At 38.5% G+C, this 18,947-nt stretch overlaps 1 protein-coding gene across 1 annotated transcript in view; it reads left to right on the top strand.

Annotated features, from left to right (window-relative positions):
• HECW2 (HECT, C2 and WW domain containing E3 ubiquitin protein ligase 2) overlaps positions 1 to 18,056 on the top strand; it is a gene marked incomplete at its 5' end in the record, with an annotated part of 76,429 nt that extends 58,373 nt beyond the window's left edge. Inside the window, 9 exons of the mRNA XM_009082374.1 lie at positions 1,061 to 1,174; positions 4,799 to 4,951; positions 7,018 to 7,116; positions 8,765 to 8,894; positions 9,703 to 9,849; positions 10,490 to 10,604; positions 11,300 to 11,385; positions 12,744 to 12,856; positions 17,945 to 18,056. Coding sequence (XP_009080622.1) covers positions 1,061 to 1,174; positions 4,799 to 4,951; positions 7,018 to 7,116; positions 8,765 to 8,894; positions 9,703 to 9,849; positions 10,490 to 10,604; positions 11,300 to 11,385; positions 12,744 to 12,856; positions 17,945 to 18,056 — 1,069 coding nt within the window. The remainder of the gene's footprint in view (positions 1 to 1,060; positions 1,175 to 4,798; positions 4,952 to 7,017; positions 7,117 to 8,764; positions 8,895 to 9,702; positions 9,850 to 10,489; positions 10,605 to 11,299; positions 11,386 to 12,743; positions 12,857 to 17,944) is intronic.
• Between the last annotated feature and the right edge of the window lie 891 nt (positions 18,057 to 18,947).

Raw genomic sequence — 18,947 nt, 5'->3', positions numbered from 1 at the left:
AGAGGAATGGCATTTGCTCCCTGTAAGACAGATTACATTTCTTGCACATTTTTCCTGTCCCTTTTCCCCGTGACCTATTTGCCATCACACTGTAGATTTTTAAGCCGATCAACAGCTTGATTTTTCAATGGAAGTTTTCTCTGAGCTTGTTTCCCAGGTATACAACACTGACCTGCTCAAACCAGGACGCCAGCACAACTTGGGTGCTGCCTGGGTTCTCTTGTTGCCCAGGTACCTTGGCAATTCCTGGGCTCTCTCTCCTGGGGCCTTGGCAGGATGGCACAGTGCAAGTCCCTGACCTCTGCCCGAGGCCAGCAAGGGCTTTGCAGGAGGCTGTGTGGTGGGTTAAGCTGCCTTTCTGTAGGCAGCAGCAGCTCCCTGCTTTTGACTGACTGATCAAACACACACATAAGGCAGTATTTGAATACAAAGCAAGCTAAGTTTCAGGAAATATTAAACATGGTGTTTTGGCAGAAGAGAAGATGTTTAAGTAAGGAGGATTCTTTCACTTATTATTTTAGATTTTTATGACACTTCCTCACGTTCACAGTTTTTCTTTTAGAAGGTACATTGTGTTTTCACATGTGATGCTTCAGTCTGGTTTTGGACAAACAATTGGCATTTATTCTGGATTTTCTGTCCCCTCACACTTTGGAGTTACCATACAGTGACTTTCCACTGTTCTGTCTGTTAAGAGATTGATTTTACATGAAAGAGTAGATTCTTGCTTAGAGTACAACTCACTTAGAGGCCCAGCATTACAAAAGGATTTCAGATGTAATGAGAATGGCTACTTGAGGCCATTTCCCCTTAAGCTTTTAATTTAAGGAAGAACCAGGGCAGAAAAAATAAAGCTGCACTTCTGTGTACAGGTGACATTTTATTGAAATCTAAAGTAGATAATTGAAGGAGATAGAGTAACAGACAGAAACTTCCAGATCTGGATAAAATTATCCAGCAGAAAGGTTATCTCTGTGAATTCACCCTGTTACTATCTTGCAGTGTAAACAGATGCTTCCAACAGTGGCTTGTGTTCACAAGTTGCCATTTTGCTCTTCAGATTAATCATCAGGAGAGATCACTTGCTAGAAGATGCCTTTAACCAGATTATGGGCTACTCAAGAAAAGACCTGCAGAGAAATAAACTCTATGTCACATTTGTTGGGGAAGAAGGGTGAGTAGAACAAGGAAGTATATGTGATCTCAGAACTCAGTGTCTTGCAGCTGCTGTTTCACCAAATGTCTTGTTATCTAGAGTGAAAAGAGGAAGGACTGCAGTCAGGAAATGCCACACACATAAGCCTAGAACATACAGCTGTTCAAGAGGACTTTTTAAGCGTTTTGAAATGTAACATATCCTGCCTTTGCAGAAGTAATGCATGTGTTTATGTGAATTTTCACAATAGTTGGTGTGTGTTTCAGAATGTTGCTGGGAAAGCAAAGAAAAAATAAACAACTTCCTCGTGTTATTCATATTTCTTTACTGTCAGTGCTGTTGTTTCTCTAGTCCTTTTTAAGAGACAGCTGCCATTTGTTCGAGAGTAGGCTAGAGGCTCAATCCTTAGTTCAGCTTCTGTCTGAGACACTGGGAGCTGAAAGCCCTCAGTGCTACAGGAGGTGCTCACAGCTTCTCCAGGACAGGACCTACACCACAAGTAAAAGCAACTGTGCTGTTACCAGTTGTCAAATATTCCTGACATTTCAAAGTCACTTGAGAGAATGCTCAGGCTGTGTCTAATGAAAGTCTAATGTGTTACGGGTGGTATGTGCATTGCAAAGCAAGATGTGGTTAGACTTTCTTTGCAAGTGAAACTGGAACAACATACTCTTTGCTGCTTTTGTCTCTTATTTTGTTCCCCCTTTGTCAGACCTATTTACCTTAGGCACGAATATTGTTACATTTCATGAATGTATTTGTAAATACCTTCAAAATTGTGTTCCTTGATATTTAGAAAGCTGCAGCACACAGCTCTTGGGATAGTGTAGTGTGCATTACTGCCCTGCGATGAGTGAGTCTTTAAAATGCTACATTGTAATAGAAACATCTCTTACAAGATTAGATAAAATTAATCTGTCTTTGAAAATCCCTAAATCCTGCTGTTTGTTGAAAGTTCACCCTGAAGCACTTAGTGTTAATAAGGACCCACTGAAGTCTTAAAATAAAGAATGTTGACAGCTGAGAGCCAAGTGTGGACTTGTTCATATAAATAATATCACCATGCTGTCTGGGGAAAAACTCAGAACTGGAATGACAAGGCTGGTGCAGAATGAAATTACACTGTATTGACAGAGCAGGGTGGGGATGCAGGAACAAGGCCTGTTTTACACAGCCCCTACCAGCCTTTACTTTCACAGCTACAACCTCGACTCAGATTTAAAAATGAAAGGTAAAATTTTTAAATCATACATGAGATAGAGATTGATCCAGATAGACTGTCTCCTCTCACCAGACATCAGGCTTTTGCATTTCACCACTCAGCAGCATGAAGAGTGAGTGACCTGGAAATGGAGGTGACACATCCTGTCCCTATTATATCCAGCTTTACACAAGACTCTAGTCTTAATGGAAAAGAATCAGTTAATTAAGAGCAAAGTCAAATTAAAATGACGTCAGTTCTCTATTTACAAATCTGCGTTTTGGATGAAGAAAGGATGTGTGCAAACAGTATTGTTTCATCAGAGATTGTGCAAGGATATGTATCACACCAAACTATTCATTTGGCTAGGTGTAGAAAGACAGGTCAGGGTGGAGGAGAGGAGGAATACTGAAAGTTAATTGTTTCCTATTTGCTCCTCCTTTCTTAAGATTTTAAGTAGGAGTTTGCTTTTGCATTTCTTTTCCTCTCAGTAAAGAGATGTAAGGCTTAAAGTAATGGCAAATGAAATCCTCACAAATTACAACAGTTTAGTAACTATTGATTTATTAGTGTATAAATTAGTAAGTGGGGCAACTCAGCCATAGTTATTGCTGTTCCTGTGATTTTTATTGTAAGTCTCATATTTGGTGTCTGTCTTGAATCTTCAGTCATGCAATTATGACATGTTTGATGGTTTTTACACTCATACTTCATGTGGTGATAAATTAAGACAATTTTGATAGCAAGAATACAGTTACTGAAAGTTATTTGAACTATTACTGAAAGTTCTATGAACTATTAGCAGAAGCTGCTTTGCATTTAAGTGTGGCAAATTTGAAGTACTAATGGTGCTTCCTAGGAGACATGAGTCATGTTGCCAACAACATATTACTCTACTCCTGAATATCCAAATACCCACAGTTGCAGCTGTTGTGTGGTTGCATACCTCTTGTATGAAGTTTTGTCACCCTTGTGCCAAGCCTTTAATTGTGGGATAAATCTGACTGGCAGTGCAGGACTCTCATGATTGATTTATTTAACATGACTCACGGTAACTCTGCATACAGAGAGCTGTATGAAATAGCTGGTAGTCAAGCACACAGTTTCTATTCTATCTTAAGACTTCATAGTGAGTCTCATTATCCCAGAAGTTTGCAGGAGTCTTCTGGATGACCCTTTACTTGATCCTGGTATTTGTGACAAGATTAAGATCCAACAGTTGTCCATGGTATCAAACCACTTTTGTTGGGGTGTTTTTTTTCTGTAATTTGGGGATGGAATCTACCCTTCTTGCCAGGGTAAGGATCTGTTTCAGTACTTCACTTCTGAAGCTTAACAGAAGCAAAGTGCTTCCAAATGACTGAAGGGAAAATGTTTTTCATTCAAGAGAGGAAAGAGGCTTTGTCCTCAGCTTGATAATGGTACCTAGCCTTTATTTTCCTGACAACTTCATCCTCAAAAACAGCTCTCATCTATGTTTGTCTTATGCAAAACCAAAACATCAGTAGCAGAAGTCCTATGTGAAAACTGACCTTCTCTGTGATACTTCTGTCTGTGTGTTGCCTTAGGACTAAAGCAAGACCTTCTTAAAAGTCAAGTATGAAATCTTCGATCTAGAGAAGATATATCTTTATGTCTATTTCTTAGTGTTGTAATAATCTCTGTTCCCCACTGGAAAATCCCTAGCTTTCTGTTTTCCAACTCTAATAGAACATTAACTTCATGTTTAACTCATGTCACTGGTGACCTGCAAGCATAATGTCATTGTCAGTGCACTGTCAGCAGTGAGTTTGCTTATGAATTGGGAAGAAGGGGTTATTTAGATTCATTAGTACTGGAATCTTGAAATAGGGGGCAAATAAGAAAGAAAAAAACAAAAAAACCTACAAAGGAAGTTCACTCTCTGAAAGACATTTAAATGCACTCAAGTTTGGAAGACAGACAAGAAAATTTAGACCAAGAAATATAAATCACTGAAGTAATCTCAGATTATATTACTAGGGAAAACAGAAATATTATCCTTCAAATTGTCCTGCTGTTGCAAGTCTGCAAAGACAAAAAATGCCCATTGTTCATTTTTGTTCCTAATTTGTCAGATGCAGATAAGTGTAATGTTGGGTCTTTTCATGTTCTCCTTCCTGCCTCCCCCCCAATTATTTGGTTATATTCCTGTGGCAAAGAGGCCACTATAGCTGGAGCCAAATTTTTTTCTGAAAGCAACCCGCATAGAGCACTTCATTCCAATCCTCCAAGCCATTCTATTTCAGAGCAGTCCCTCAAGAGTTTCACATACTTTGGCATTAAGCAATCTGCAGGATAAGGGTTCTGGTTAAAATCTTAGGAAATTTTAACTAAAATATAATGTAAGAAAAGTACATTCAAAAAAGTGTTTCTTTGGACATGATGAACACTTGATAGTAATGTTAGGTTTCTCTTTAAAGGTTGGACTACAGTGGACCTTCAAGAGAGTTTTTTTTCCTGGTGTCTAGAGAGCTCTTCAATCCGTATTATGGTTTGTTTGAATATTCAGCCAACGATACCTATACAGTACAAATAAGTCCCATGTCTGCTTTTGTAGACAATCACCATGAATGGTAAGAATTATTTTTGTTTTTCAGGTATGTTTTCTCTTCTTCCCACTTATAGATAACTGCTAAAAATCTGCTCAGACATGTAAGACAGAATCTGATATTTTTAACCAGCAGCAAAATAATTGCATTTCTTTGGACTTCCCTGATTTTGGTTTCTCTTGTGGCTTTAAATGATCTTATTTCTCACAAGGCCAGCAAAACTATGGTTTGGAATGTGTACCATGGGATTGGTTCACAACACAACTCTCTGCTCTTCTTGTACATTAGCAGTCATGTCATGGAAGCAATATTAGCCTCTTGTGCATGAGAAAAAAGAATGACACATTGGCTTTTTGTCAGCTAAGGAGATTAAGGGAGATTTCAAGCAGGTGCTACTGTATGTAACTTGTTTGAGTCTTCCTAAGGAGTACAGAGGTCTCCTCCGTGGAAAGAAACCAATATATCTATTGGAAGAAGATCTATGGTGGTATCTTAATTGGGGGCAGGGGGAAGACTGCTGATCACACAGCTTTTAAGCAAGTCTGTACATACACAAATACTTCTAAAATAGTTATCGAGGATTTTACATAATCCCATTTTCACAATTATAAGCCAGTTTAAATCACCCTCAGTTGATTTAAGCCATGGCATCACCATAAATCTGTAAAGCTGTGCTGTGACTATTAACTGAGAATTCTGCTGCGTAAGTAGTTGGATTACAGTAATAGTGGAATGACATCTGCTCATCTGTGTTGGACCGATATGTACTGAGTTCTTATTTATTGAAAGCCAGTTATGAAGAGTGAATATCAGAAGGGAATTTCATTACTAGTTTTGTAAATTAATAGAAAATTAAAAGGTTAGCTGCCTCCAGTTCAGTGAGTTGAAGCAGCCTACCTATTGAACTCCAGTATTGCAACAATAAATATGCTGTATTGGAAAAGCAGAACAGTGTGGCAGAAAGGTGAAAAAAACCCCTTATGTGCTATGCAGCTTGTGCCAACATTTTGTATTCATCCCTGGTGTCTCTAGTGCTGTACCAGACACCTTGGGGTGAAGGAGGCACGACCCCCATCTCTTTCTGAGAGTGCTGTTGCCAGTGACAGCTCTGGCTTTGTACAGTCTGAGAGGGAATTCAGAAATGCAGCTGTGACAAGCAGTTATGCATGGAAAGAGAAGGCTCTGCATGTCACATCCTCATCTTGCAAACACTGTACAGGAAAGTACAAAAAAGGCCTAATCTTTCCAAGAAAAATGTTGCTGAGGATGCAGAATCAGAAAGCTCAAGAAACATTTTCTTTGAAACTGAATACTCTGGAATACTCTGAATACTCTGGAACTAGACTCAAATCTAGTTCCAGAGATTTGGAGAAGTTTGCACAATGGATCTTGATTCTCACGAGAATATTTGCAAAGACTCTACTATTTCAAGGTTGCTGCCATCTGATCTCAAACAGACTGGCAAAATTCCTCCTTACACACCCAACAAAATGAAGATAATAGGAGCAGAAGTCATAGGAGACTTAGATCCCATTGGCACAGGGCTGGAGAGCACATAAAAAGACTTTGAACCACTGTTTGAGAAAATTTATAGAAGTCCTTAGCCACCAGTCAGAAGAGGGAGCAAGGAGCCACTGCAAGCAGAAAGGACAGAGAGCAAGAACTATCAGTTTGGAGCAGGGTACAAAAACCTTTGTCCTCCCAGTAACATAAAAACAAGTTAATCCTGTGTGGGGTGTGTAACAAAAATAGACAGTGGCTATCATTTTGGAAGATAATGGTTTTAGCAAGTGGCTCATCTGGCAGGGGTTGATTGGGTTAATATGGATTTGACACTGTTGAGCAGTTGCAGCTTAGATATCTGAGGGATTTTCCACACCCTGTGGACTTGGTTTTTTTAATGTCGGGTTTTTTTCCCCTGTGCCTTACTGAGAATGTTAAAGAAACACAAGAACTAAACAAAAATACCACAATTTAGACATAGCTATCTAATTTAATAGTGCTGTTTGGAAATATATGTAAGTTTGATGACAGAGCAGTGTACCAACCACAAAGTTTTAGTATAATGACTGTAACCCTTTCTCTTCCAGGTTCAGGTTTAGTGGTCGAATTCTTGGTCTTGCTCTGATCCATCAGTATTTGCTGGATGCCTTTTTTACACGACCCTTTTATAAAGCCCTTCTCCGAATGTGAGTAGAATTGTTCTGTCTCCTCTTTGGTTTGGTTCCTTCCCCATGAATGATGGCATTTTGTGTATTGGTGTGTATGATGTTTTACTGTCAAAGAAGACATACCATTATTTATAATTTAACCTTTTCATTTCAACTCAGGACTTTTTTAGAAATGTTTACTCATTTCCACTATCTCAGGATCTTGTTTCTGATCAGTCTGGGAACCTCATGTTTTGTTTGAGCCCTGCTATCAGCTTTCTTCCACAAAATCTTAGATTTGAAGTCATACAGTGAGATGCAGTGGGTTTATTCCAGACATTAGTAGAGTTCTTGCTCATTTGTCATGTAATGACTCATAGGATAGGATATGAATCACCTCATAAGTTAGACTGCGCAATCCATTCTCAGAGATAGTCTGGTTGTTGGCAATCTTCATTTTGAGGAGCTCTACTTTGACATACTTCAGACTTTGTTTTCAGGACTACTACTCCTGTTCTGGCTGAAACAATGAGAGCTGTGTCTGCTCAGCATGTCTGGAGTTTAAGACCTAATGAACTGAAGGTGCTTCACTTTCTGTCCTCCGTTTGAAAGCTGCTTTTGAGAAGTCTGAAAGGATATTTTATTTTTTTTCTATAACATCATATATCCTAGTAGTGCATCCATTCCTATTGCACATGTATTTTAAATATTCTTTAATGCTAACAGCATCATTTTAGTAAGAATGAGGATTTACCCCAGGTAAGCAATAAAATTAAAAATAAGGGGCAGCCACCTTTGTACACAGCCTAATTCATGCAACTTCCCCATCTAAGCACAGCACCTTTGCTTTTCTCAGAACTGATGAGCCATCCAGACTACTTCTGCAGATGGGACATTGTGCCCAATCCATCAGCTTCCATGTAGGGACTGTTACTGCAAGATGTCACTTAAGACTACATTTGAGCATCCAACTACAAGTACAGGCTTACTTCTGGCTTTATACTGAGCCAAGAATAGAAGCAGGCAGGTAACCCTGCAGCTGAAGAGCACCTTAATGAATAGCCCCAGTGTCCTGTTTCACAGAACAGGATGTAAGGAGTTAAGAATGGCAGAAATTGCTACCACAGTATTAAATACTGCTAACAGATGTTCAAAGCTTGGAGTAGTAACTGGTAAAGACAGCAAGGGGCAGTTGGCTTACAGGTTGGTTTGTAAAAGAGGGACCAAGAAGGAGAAATATGGCAAAAGGTAAAAAGATATTTCTGCGGTAAGTAAGGTGCCTGAGCAGACTTCTTTGCATTATGTAGAGATGTGACAGTGTAGCCACAAAAGCAAAAAGGATGCTAGTTGCTTGTTAAAATCTCACAATTTCTTTTATTATTTGAATTATTTCTCCAATCTTTGTGTTTTCCTGATTTCTAAATATTCATAACAGGACACATGGGCCAGACTCACTAAGCTTAAGAAACAATGTGTCTTCAAGTTGAATTCTGGAGTTTTGTATATTTACAAAATGATTTCATGTTACTAGGCAAATGCATAGAGATTTGAAGCAGTGTCATCTTAATTGACTTTTCTCTTGGCTCCTATTCACAGTCTGTTTTCAGACAGACCTATCTGAGTTTAGTTACTGAGTACATGCTACTGTCATCATGTGTATTTGTGTGTTTTCTTCTTCTCCTGTTAGACTCTGTGACTTGAGTGACCTGGAATATCTCGATGAGGAGTTCCACCAGAGTTTGCAGTGGATGAAAGACAATGATATACATGATATCCTAGATCTCACGTTTACTGTAAATGAAGAAGTTTTTGGGCAGGTGTGCAAGATTCTTAATTTCCTTGGTGCATTCTGCTGCTAGATAAACATTTATTTGGACAGAAGAATGATTGTCCCTTCATGCTGCTTTGAACTTGTTTCTATACAATTCTGGTTAATGCAACCAATGTTGAAATATAACGAGGAATTATTATTTGTAACTGGTCAAACATTTTTTTCTGGTCAAGGAGATTTTTCTGGAGAGCATCTGAAATATCAAACTTCAGGATTGCTTTGCTAGAGATAAACATTTATTTGGACAGAAGAATGATTGTCCCTTCATGCTGCTTTGAACTTGTTTCTATACAATTCTGGTTAATGCAACCAATGTTGAAATATAACGAGGAATTATTATTTGTAACTGGTCAAACATTTTTTTCTGGTCAAGGAGATTTTTCTGGAGAGCATCTGAAATATCAAACTTCAGGATTGCTTTGCTAGTTTTTTTTTAAATATCAAACTTCAGGATTGCTTTGCTTTTTTTTGCTTTTTTTTCAGGTAGTGTACCTGAATTTAACTGCAGCAAACTTGCCATTATTACACCACCTTTGTTAAGATACTGTTTAGAAGACTTCACTACTTTGGTCACTGTAAAGATTTTTCCTTCTCAACTTATTCTTCATACTAAATATGAAGATTCCTCTGATTAAATGGGTTTTAAAATTTATTCAAAAAGGATTTTTTTTGGATGTTCTCTTATTTCACCTATTCCAGTTTGCTAAACTCAGTCTGCGTGAGTGCTTTTATGGAATTACTTAAACATTTAAATGATACAATTCCTTCTTTGTCTTGGTTATTTTTTACCTAAGATCACAGAACGAGAACTAAAACCAGGAGGTGCCAATATCCCAGTCACTGAAAAGAACAAGAAAGAATACATAGAAAGAATGGTGAAATGGAGAATTGAGAGAGGAGTTGTACAACAAACAGAAAGTCTAGTTCGTGGTTTCTATGAGGTAAAAAGCTCCAAAATGAAATTTTCTTTGTTTCTCCCTCCAAAATATTTTTCTCCTCATATAGATTTCCAAAATACAAAGTCCCAAATATAATCAGAAGTGCCCTTGATTGGCAGGGAGGGGGGGTTAAAAAGCATTTCTTCTTAGTCATTGATGTAAACACTATGGTTATGTATCTTTCTTACTCTGGAAGATATTGTTGGTCACTATTTGTATTATTGCCAGTGAATGCTTGCCTAAGTGACCCATCTGTTTCTGCACTGGGGCTTTGAGATTTTTTTGTGTGCATGCCACAGGCAGTGTAGCTCAGTCAGCTGAGTGCATTTCAAGGCATTTCTCTCTTACCTGTCTTAACCTGGACAATTAAATTGCATGTCTTGAAGTTAATTTGTTCTGAAATAACTCAATATTATTTGCCAATAAAATTCTCTCCCTGTCACTGTGATCCTCTAATAAAACAGAATGGAACTACACTGTAAGAAAAAGAAGTGCATTTATTTGCCTTTAAAAAGATAAAACCTGAATTCTCTTCATTTGTGGCCGAAATGGTAGCTGGTAAATCTCTTAGTAGCAAACATTACTGGGAGGCAAAAATCAATCAGTGAACAAATGTTGCTATGTATTTTATTTCCCTTCACAGGTGGTTGATGCAAGGTTAGTGTCTGTATTTGATGCCAGAGAACTGGAACTGGTTATAGCTGGAACAGCAGAAATTGATTTGAGTGATTGGAGAAATAACACAGAGTATAGAGGAGGTAACTTTTATTTTGACTTGCTTATTGAGAGTGTTGGGGGCCCTAGAATTTCCCAGTTTCCAAGGCAGTAAAGAACCATCCCATGAGATAGACTTTTAGTACCTTCTGAACTTCCCTGGTTAAGTTAGTGTTAGGAGAAGGTAATTTGTCCATTTAGTTTGCTTTGTTGCATCCCCATGCAGCTCTTCCCTTACTCTTCCTGTCTGGGCAGCATGACAGAGCAGTCTCCACAGAAAGTACCACCCAGACATGGGAGAGAAAGGGAAATGATAACCATTCTTAGTCAGATATTCCTCATTTCCACTCTCGAAGTCAACAGGAAACTAGAAGCAATCTCAGTGACTGCTGGGAAGTACTTTGAGAGAGATGGTGACAGCATCATTTGTAGCTTTACATAGACCAAAAGCATGGAACGGGAATATTTCAAGAATTGGCATTCCCATTAGTGATTGATTAATGGAAGAACTGCTTGCAAAAGAGATTTCACTTCCTTTTGTCATAGCAAATTAATTCTCTGCCATTAGGATTTAAAAGTATTTTAGGAGTATTCCTCTCACACCTCCTGCCTTTTGATGCAACAGAATAAAAATGATGGTATTACTCTGACTGGGGCTGAACTAGGATAAACTTATTAACTCTTCTCTCAACCACTTTTGCAGCACCTAAAGGTAGAAGGGCTCTTCTTGTTTTAACAGGTTATCATGACAATCACATTGTAATCCGGTGGTTCTGGGCTGCTGTGGAAAGGTTCAACAATGAACAACGACTAAGACTTTTACAGGTAAGAAATCAGCTGCTCAGTGTGCATCATTCAAATTAGCTGCTAATAAAATTAGTCCCCTCCAGGTTTGTGACATCCAGAAATGATGCTGATGCTGACCAGTGGGAATAACCTGAGTCAGAGACTAAATGTAATCATTTTTGGTGACTGAAGCTCACAGCTATTTTTATAGGTTTCTAAGTTAAAAATTACATTTAAGATACAATGTCTGATGTCAGCAATCCTTTACTATTGTTTGATTAAAAGGACATTCAGACTTGTAAAGATGCAAAAGGAAAAGTGTGTAATTGGTTATATCAGTAGGTAGAAATTTTAATAGTGTTTATACAGCTTAGGAAGGAGAAAGCTTGGATGGAAGTTCAAGTGCCTCAAATTAGAAAATAATGATGAAAACCTGAAAATCAGTCCAATGCTGTTTTTGCTAAGTCATCCTGCAGAACCCAGTCACTCTGCAACTGAAGGACAAAAGTGTCTTAAAAGAGGAATATTTATACATGTGGGTTTGCTATTGAGTTAAATCTTTTACATTCAGGTTATATCCATCATATCTGTAAAGAAAGAGACAACCCCCCACTCCAAACCATACCATGTTCTCGATCTGTTATGAAATCCACTGTTTTTAACAATTTAGAATCTGTATCTGCGTTGAGATATGAAGAATTTTCTCTTTTTTTATCTGTTTAAGTATTTTTAAAATGTCTGTAAAAAGCAGTGTGGGACATCTGCTTATATGTTCCTATCACATCTGTTAGCCAAAAGCCTTTATAACACCCAGATCGCTTAAGTAGCCTCTGAACTGTAAAAACTGTGTTTGACCTGTTCAGGACAGGTTGTAACTAAATCTGCTCAACAGACAGCATTTCAGCAAATCTCTGTGAGCATTCTTCCTAACCTTCAGGAGTTAGTCCTCTTCTTACAGTATTCAATAGTGGTTTGTAATGCTGTTGACATCCACATAGCCAGAAAGGCATAACACCAGGTCATTAGACATTATTACTTCTTTTATTAATTCCTCTTAATGCAGAATAAAGACAGCAGCAAAAAACTCACTTAGGCTAAAGTTAAAGTAACTTGATATTAAGAGCATATTATTATACAGTATTTATGTAGCATAACTGCTCTTTCAAAGAGAAACCTTTGAAGGAAATTGCCTCTTCTAGAGCCCTGTCAGAAAATGGTTTGTTTTCCCTTAGTCTCCATTTAAAGCAGCATTTGTTGCTTGTGCCTCACAAATTTCTTTAGTTTGCAAATGATTTTACATAAGAATTTGGCCTTCAGTGGCTATGCTGATTTAAATAAGTTTGTAACCCACACCATCTGTGTAGCCAATGCCTGTGATGTGTTGTTTGTGCTGGCAGTTTGTTACAGGCACATCCAGTATACCTTACGAAGGATTTGCCTCTCTACGGGGGAGCAATGGTCCAAGAAGGTTCTGTGTAGAGAAGTGGGGGAAGATCACTGCTCTTCCAAGGTACAACTGTGTGTGTATTAATGCTAGAGGTACCTCAGAGTATCTGTTACCAGGATAACAGATAAGCTGCTTGAGAAACATTAACTGAATATGCAAATATATTTTCCCTCACCTGAAATTTCTTTCCCCATTGTTCCAGGATCTGATGCATCCAGTTTTGTTTGAACTCAGTTTTGCTCTCTTTAGAGGGACAAGGCAGTCTTAAGTGTGGTTGACATCCATATTACAATATGACATCTATATTGTAATGCTTTTCTCACAGAAAAATTATATTAGAGTAATAACTACTTCTGACTTTGGTTTACATTTGATTAAATGTGCAGGTATTTGCTTACTGAACATGCAGTTCATCATTTAGGAGCAAAAATTAATATGAGTTAAAATTAAATAGCACTTATGACTGTGTCTGAGTGAAAGCTACTATCAGGTTTTTTGCATCAAAGTAGGATGAGAAGATTAAAAAAAATTGCTTTTCTAAATTTTCCATTTTGTAAAGCAGGAAAGAGAGTTGTTTTCAAAGGTCAATGGTAACAATGCCAGGACTACACTAATAGCAAGTGAATGATGCAAAACACATCTTCTAGCATGGATTCTTCATTGACAAAAAAGCACATTCTTGTCTTTCCTACATTGTGATCAGACAGATAGGTTTCTGGAAGATTTCCTTTCATCCAGTTCTATAATTCTGTAGCCTCTAAAATGAGTTGAGTGATTAAACACAGATTAGTGTGTTCCTTTCACAGAGGAAACTCAACCCTAATCTCAACCCACTCCTCACAAAATTGCTGAGGAACAACTTTCATTCAGAAGTCTCATCTTAGACATAGGGTGGCTGTCAGACACACAGAGAGTTTATCTGACCAACAACCTGTAGCTTTTTCCTCTAGCAGAAGGTCAGAGGCAGAGACATCTCTTGGGTTGGTTCCTGCCTCAGGGCTGCCATCTGAGCCTCATGGAGAAAGTCACTGAGAAGTGATGCTGTGAAATCCACAGGCAGGGCAGGTGGCCTTTAAGCACAGCCATCTTTCCAGCTCACATTACAAATGAGAGCCAGGCAACTGAGATTAAAGACAACCAAATTCTGGAAATCGCCCTTTCAAACCAAATACTCTAATAATCTTTTTGGGGACTAGTAACACCTTGTAGCCCAGTAAGTCTGCTTTATAGTTTGATTGTGATTGACCTATGGACTAGTTTTGATTCTGTTTAGAAAGAAAAAGCTGTGATTTTAAAAAAAATAATTTCTGACTTCAAAATTCAATAGTTTTTTGGGGAATTTAAGTAGGAAAAGAGATTGTCTGAGTTTTTACATATATTCTCTAATACTGGAATTCCTGGTGCTAACAAGCAGAGCTTGCAGCATGGAAAAGGACCTGCCAGAGCAGGACGCTCAGAATTTCCTCTGAAAAGCTTATGCAGAGCCCTGGCTGTAATAAACTGCAGAACAAAACTGCTTCCTGTAGTTCAATAGGGAGAAACCTGTTGAGAATGTTTGCTTCTACAGGGTGTTGGGCAAGTGCAGGGGAAATGCCAACTCTTCACTTAAGAGATTGTACCATCACCTTGAATTTTCACTTATGATTAGGAAACACTCTTTTTGTCTCCATGCGTAGTTTTTAACATACAAATGTGAGAGTTAAAGTGAACCAACTACACACTTCCTTTGTTAAAATAAAAATAACAGTGTATGACAAACATCTACACATGGGGAACCTTGATCTCATAAAAAATAAAACCTCTTCCATAGTTATGCTTAAACAGGTTAAGCCCTAAGCCAGAAGCACTATTTGCATTTTTACACACCTAGCTTCTGTGTGCAGTGTAGCTTCAGCCTGTGTCTCACCAACTTCAAAGACTCACTGTGCAAACAAACACTGGGCAGTACTGGCTTGAAGGTAAGACACCGTTAACAACGACCCTCAGTGGCAGACTTTCAAGAGGTTTCCAAACTTGCCCTAGGGGTGTGAACAAATTGCTGGATCTGCTGAGAGCGTGGCCCTAGGACTCTGTTGTTCTTACCAATTCTCAGATAGCTGAAGCATTTATGTTAAGGCACACTCACTCGCTCAGTGTTGTACTTTGCCAACTGCCCTTTTAGCAGGAGTGCTTGTGAAATTTGATAACGCTCAGTGTGAGGGTGGCAAAAGCTAAGGCTTAACAAGTCGGTGGACTTTGTTTCTTCCTCTCTTTCTAAAAACACTACTGCAGTGCTGAAAACACATAAGAATACTGATCCCCATCTCTCCTTCCTCATTCTGAGACACAAAGGGCAACTAGTGTAGTTACTTAGGTATGTGATTGTGGTCTAAGCAGCTGTGAATGTAAACACAAAAGTTTTCTCTAGATGTTTACCTAGTTCCCACTGTTCAGAACTGTAATCAGTTCTGCTGAATCAAAATAGTGAGATTTCTGTGTCAGGCCTAGCCTGTATCACACTCTTATACTAACTAGGTAGCATATAAAATGCCCTGAAGAGACTGATTATTATAGGTCTAGCTTAACTATTGCTACCCCAATGCCACTTGTATTTACTTCTTTTACACTGTGTTGTAGATTAGAATAAGTCAGGGGAGGGACTGTTATTCCTTCAATTTACTCATGTGCTGAGAAATTAGTTCCGGGTTCATTGTTGTACATTATATATAACTGCACGTGATGATTCACATGAAAACAGTATCTCTGACTACTGGATTTTAACCCTAAATCACTCTATTTACTACTGTCATCAAAATGAAGGGGAGATTAATTGGGAATCTAGACTTTAGGAACCAAGATGGTTTTTCATGTTGTCATAAAATGTGAGCCCAGGAAGATGAACAGTTAATGTCTGTGTGGTTTGAAATGCTGGAATGGGAAAATACTGTCCAGAGGGAAAAAACCCCTTTCTTCTCAAAGGCTTAGGCAGATGTTTGCTGGGGTTAGAAAAGCATGCATTCCCTCAGAAGACAAAGATCTTGATTTTGTCTTTTTTAATGACCTGGTTTGCCAAAGTAAGTGCTTGCATTTTCAAAATTGCCCTCAAAATTAAGATAAAACTTAGTTCTCTTAATACGTGTAAACAGCATGCTGGCTTACTATTAAACCAGTTTGTAATGAATCCCTTGCTAATTATATACTATGTATTTTATAATTTGTGGTTTTACAGCCCACACAGCATGATCCATAGCTCTAATGAGTGTCTGTCAGCCCCATGCAGCAGAAGCATGTGGTTAGACTGTTAATTGCCTAAGCCTCTTCCACACTCTCCACTGAATTCAAGGGATCACTGAGTTCCATTTGCTGCTGGGTTTAAATAAGTCTCTTTCTTCAAAAGAGAATATTTTAATTTGTTTTAAGTACTCGGCAGGAAATGCGGAAATTGAATCTCTATCACCAATAATATTTTGTGAAGTTCTTGGAAAGGCAAAGGAGTACAAAGACAGCTTTCCTCCAGGAGCTACAGAGAGATGATGGTGGAAAATTTTACAAGGCTCCTGGAAGGCAGGGTGGAGAAATGCCATCTCTGCTCTACAGCATGTACTAGCAGTATGCTTCTGAGAGTACTGCATTTGGGCAAGGTGCTAAATTCAATATTTTTTTAAGCGATTGCATATTTGATGCTTGGACTATGTTTATAATAATAGTGTGGCCTTGTGTACTGTATATGCATTTCTTTAGCCTGCTATTTTTATGACACTACAAGGCTGTAACTACGTGAGTGTTTCAGCTTCACTGAGGGTTTGTAATGGACTCTCATGTTTTTTAACAAGAGAGATTAACCCACTTCACTTCATGTTCCATCCCCATACTTGGGAGCTGAGAGCCACTTAAAAAGGCAATTAATGAATTTGCTCACATGGAAGGCAGCACTTTCTGGCTTATAGGAAGTCTGTGATAGACACTCAGATTTCTGGGATTGGTTAGGTTAAATGAGGAGTTGCATTTGCTGTGAGGAGGGAGCTTGTTCAGCCCTTCCATTAGCATGTTACATATTTACACTTAATACAGATCATACTGATGAAGGGCTGGTCAGTGCAGGAAAAGTCTGGTTTTCAGCTGGATCAACTCTGTGATGTGTTTTATTGCAAAAGAACAAAGTATTTGTAAACAGAGACCTGCCAAATTACAAAAATGTTTTGCTCCCTAAAATCAGTCTCAAGTGAGGCTTTGGTACAAAGCTTTAGAGCAGAAAAATGGCCTCCTCCACTTCTCTTTGCATCATTTCATCCTCAAGAATCCATTGGGTTGTTATGCTATCCATTTCACTAGAGCAGTCTCATCAGTGTTTTAGAAGGTACCATCCTTAGCCTGCCCTGAGGTCACGCAATGATATCCATTATTCTGCTTCAAAGAGAAACCTTTATCATCTCGCTTTTCATTCCCTGGAAGAGGTTTGGAGAGACAGTTCCAAAGGTGTCAACAAACTGAGGTAGAGGGACTTCAAAAACTGTGGAGTTAATCACCTGCTCATGCTCTTAAGAAAGCAGGGCTGTTGCTAGAGGCATGTGCACAGTTTTGTGTGACTACAAAAGCCTTTGGCTCGTAGAGCCAGATGTGTACATAGGGAAAGTCAGCACAGGCAGTAACTTCCCAGGAGCAGGATCCATATACCAAGGAAATTGGAGAAGGAAGAGCATCTAATTTATCTGTCCTTTACTACTGTGGGATTGTTTCCTGTATATCTGGAGATGTACAGAAGTATCTTGTTTATTATTGCAAACACAATATTCTTCAGCACAGAAAAAAAAAATGCTATTTCTCAGAAGACACATTTAAAGCCAGGATTTCAGACCAGACTGAATTGTACCATGCTATAGCATCATTTTTTTCCCTATGCACATTTCATGGATAAAATTTAACCCATGCCTTTTGGGCTGTCAATGTGTTCCTAAAGACCTTCATAAATGCTTCTTGCTGGCTGATTTTATTGAGAAGAAAGTAGATTAAACCTCACGACCTGTTCAGTTGGGAAACATCATTTGACAAAACAAAGCCTTCTGAAAGAATACTATGTTCCCATCTCTAGCAAGCACATACCAGTCTGTGTGTTCTCTTTTGAACTCTTTCAATAATGTACTTCTTCACCTCCTCTCTTTTTCTCCCCCTCAGGGCTCACACTTGTTTCAATCGTCTGGACCTTCCCCCTTACCCATCATTCTCTATGTTATATGAAAAACTGTTGACAGCAGTTGAAGAGACGAGTACTTTTGGACTCGAGTGATACACAAACCACAGTGCCCAGCTCATTGGACTTTTGTGGATCTGTCTTCTCAAGGAATGAATGAACTTTTGTATTGGATTTCCTAGGGGAAAATTGTTTCACGGTGCAATTCAAATAATGAGGTTCCACGAAAGAGCTTATGAAGCAATTAAAAAGCATTGTGGTAGTGGCAGAATTCTCTACAGTGGAACTAGAGTGTGCCTGGTGTGCAGGGAAAAACAAGTCTTGCAATCCATGGTTTTTCAGGATGGCCACATTGCTTAAGTTTATGTTCTGAGCAAACAAGAACCATGATCCCATGCTGTGATCAATCTGGCTGCTGCAAAACTGACATGTACCCAAACACTGGACTTCATCAAAGTTGTTGAACAGAAAAATTCAAGTCAAAATGTGAAATCATTCAGTCTCTTCCCTACCCAGTAAATTATCAAAAAAGCATAAAACTGAATTTTTTTATTACTGTTATTTTTTTAATTCAGAAAGGTACATTACTTTATGCCATATGTTATAAAAGCATATCCATCACTTGCTTTACCTAAGACTACGAGTGCCTGCATGGTGTGCACCATAGAGCTCAAGTTCCTGGGGCAGAAGTGAATTGGAAGGACAGTCAGCAACAAAGGATGTACAACAACGGCTTGCATTGAGGAGGTTTGTGGAAATCCATTTGCCAGTGGTGTGTATGACAAAACATGAGCTGTTACAATGAACTTAATAACTTAATAAGACTGATTTTATGCTTTATACTGCATGGAAACTATTTTAAGAAGAAACTAGCAATTTATCACAGCATATCAGGAAAAAAAACCCTAACACAGTGACTTCTGTTTATTTTTATAGGTTCATTATATTCTGTTTCTTAGAGAGTAAACAGGAAACAAGCAAACTAAA

The sequence above is a fragment of the Acanthisitta chloris genome, unplaced genomic scaffold (genome assembly GCF_000695815.1).
Source record: "Acanthisitta chloris isolate BGI_N310 unplaced genomic scaffold, ASM69581v1 scaffold27490, whole genome shotgun sequence".
Taxonomy (NCBI): domain Eukaryota; kingdom Metazoa; phylum Chordata; class Aves; order Passeriformes; family Acanthisittidae; genus Acanthisitta; species Acanthisitta chloris.
The sequence above is the reverse complement of the archived record's forward strand: the minus strand, read 5'-3'. Positions and strand labels throughout refer to the sequence as shown.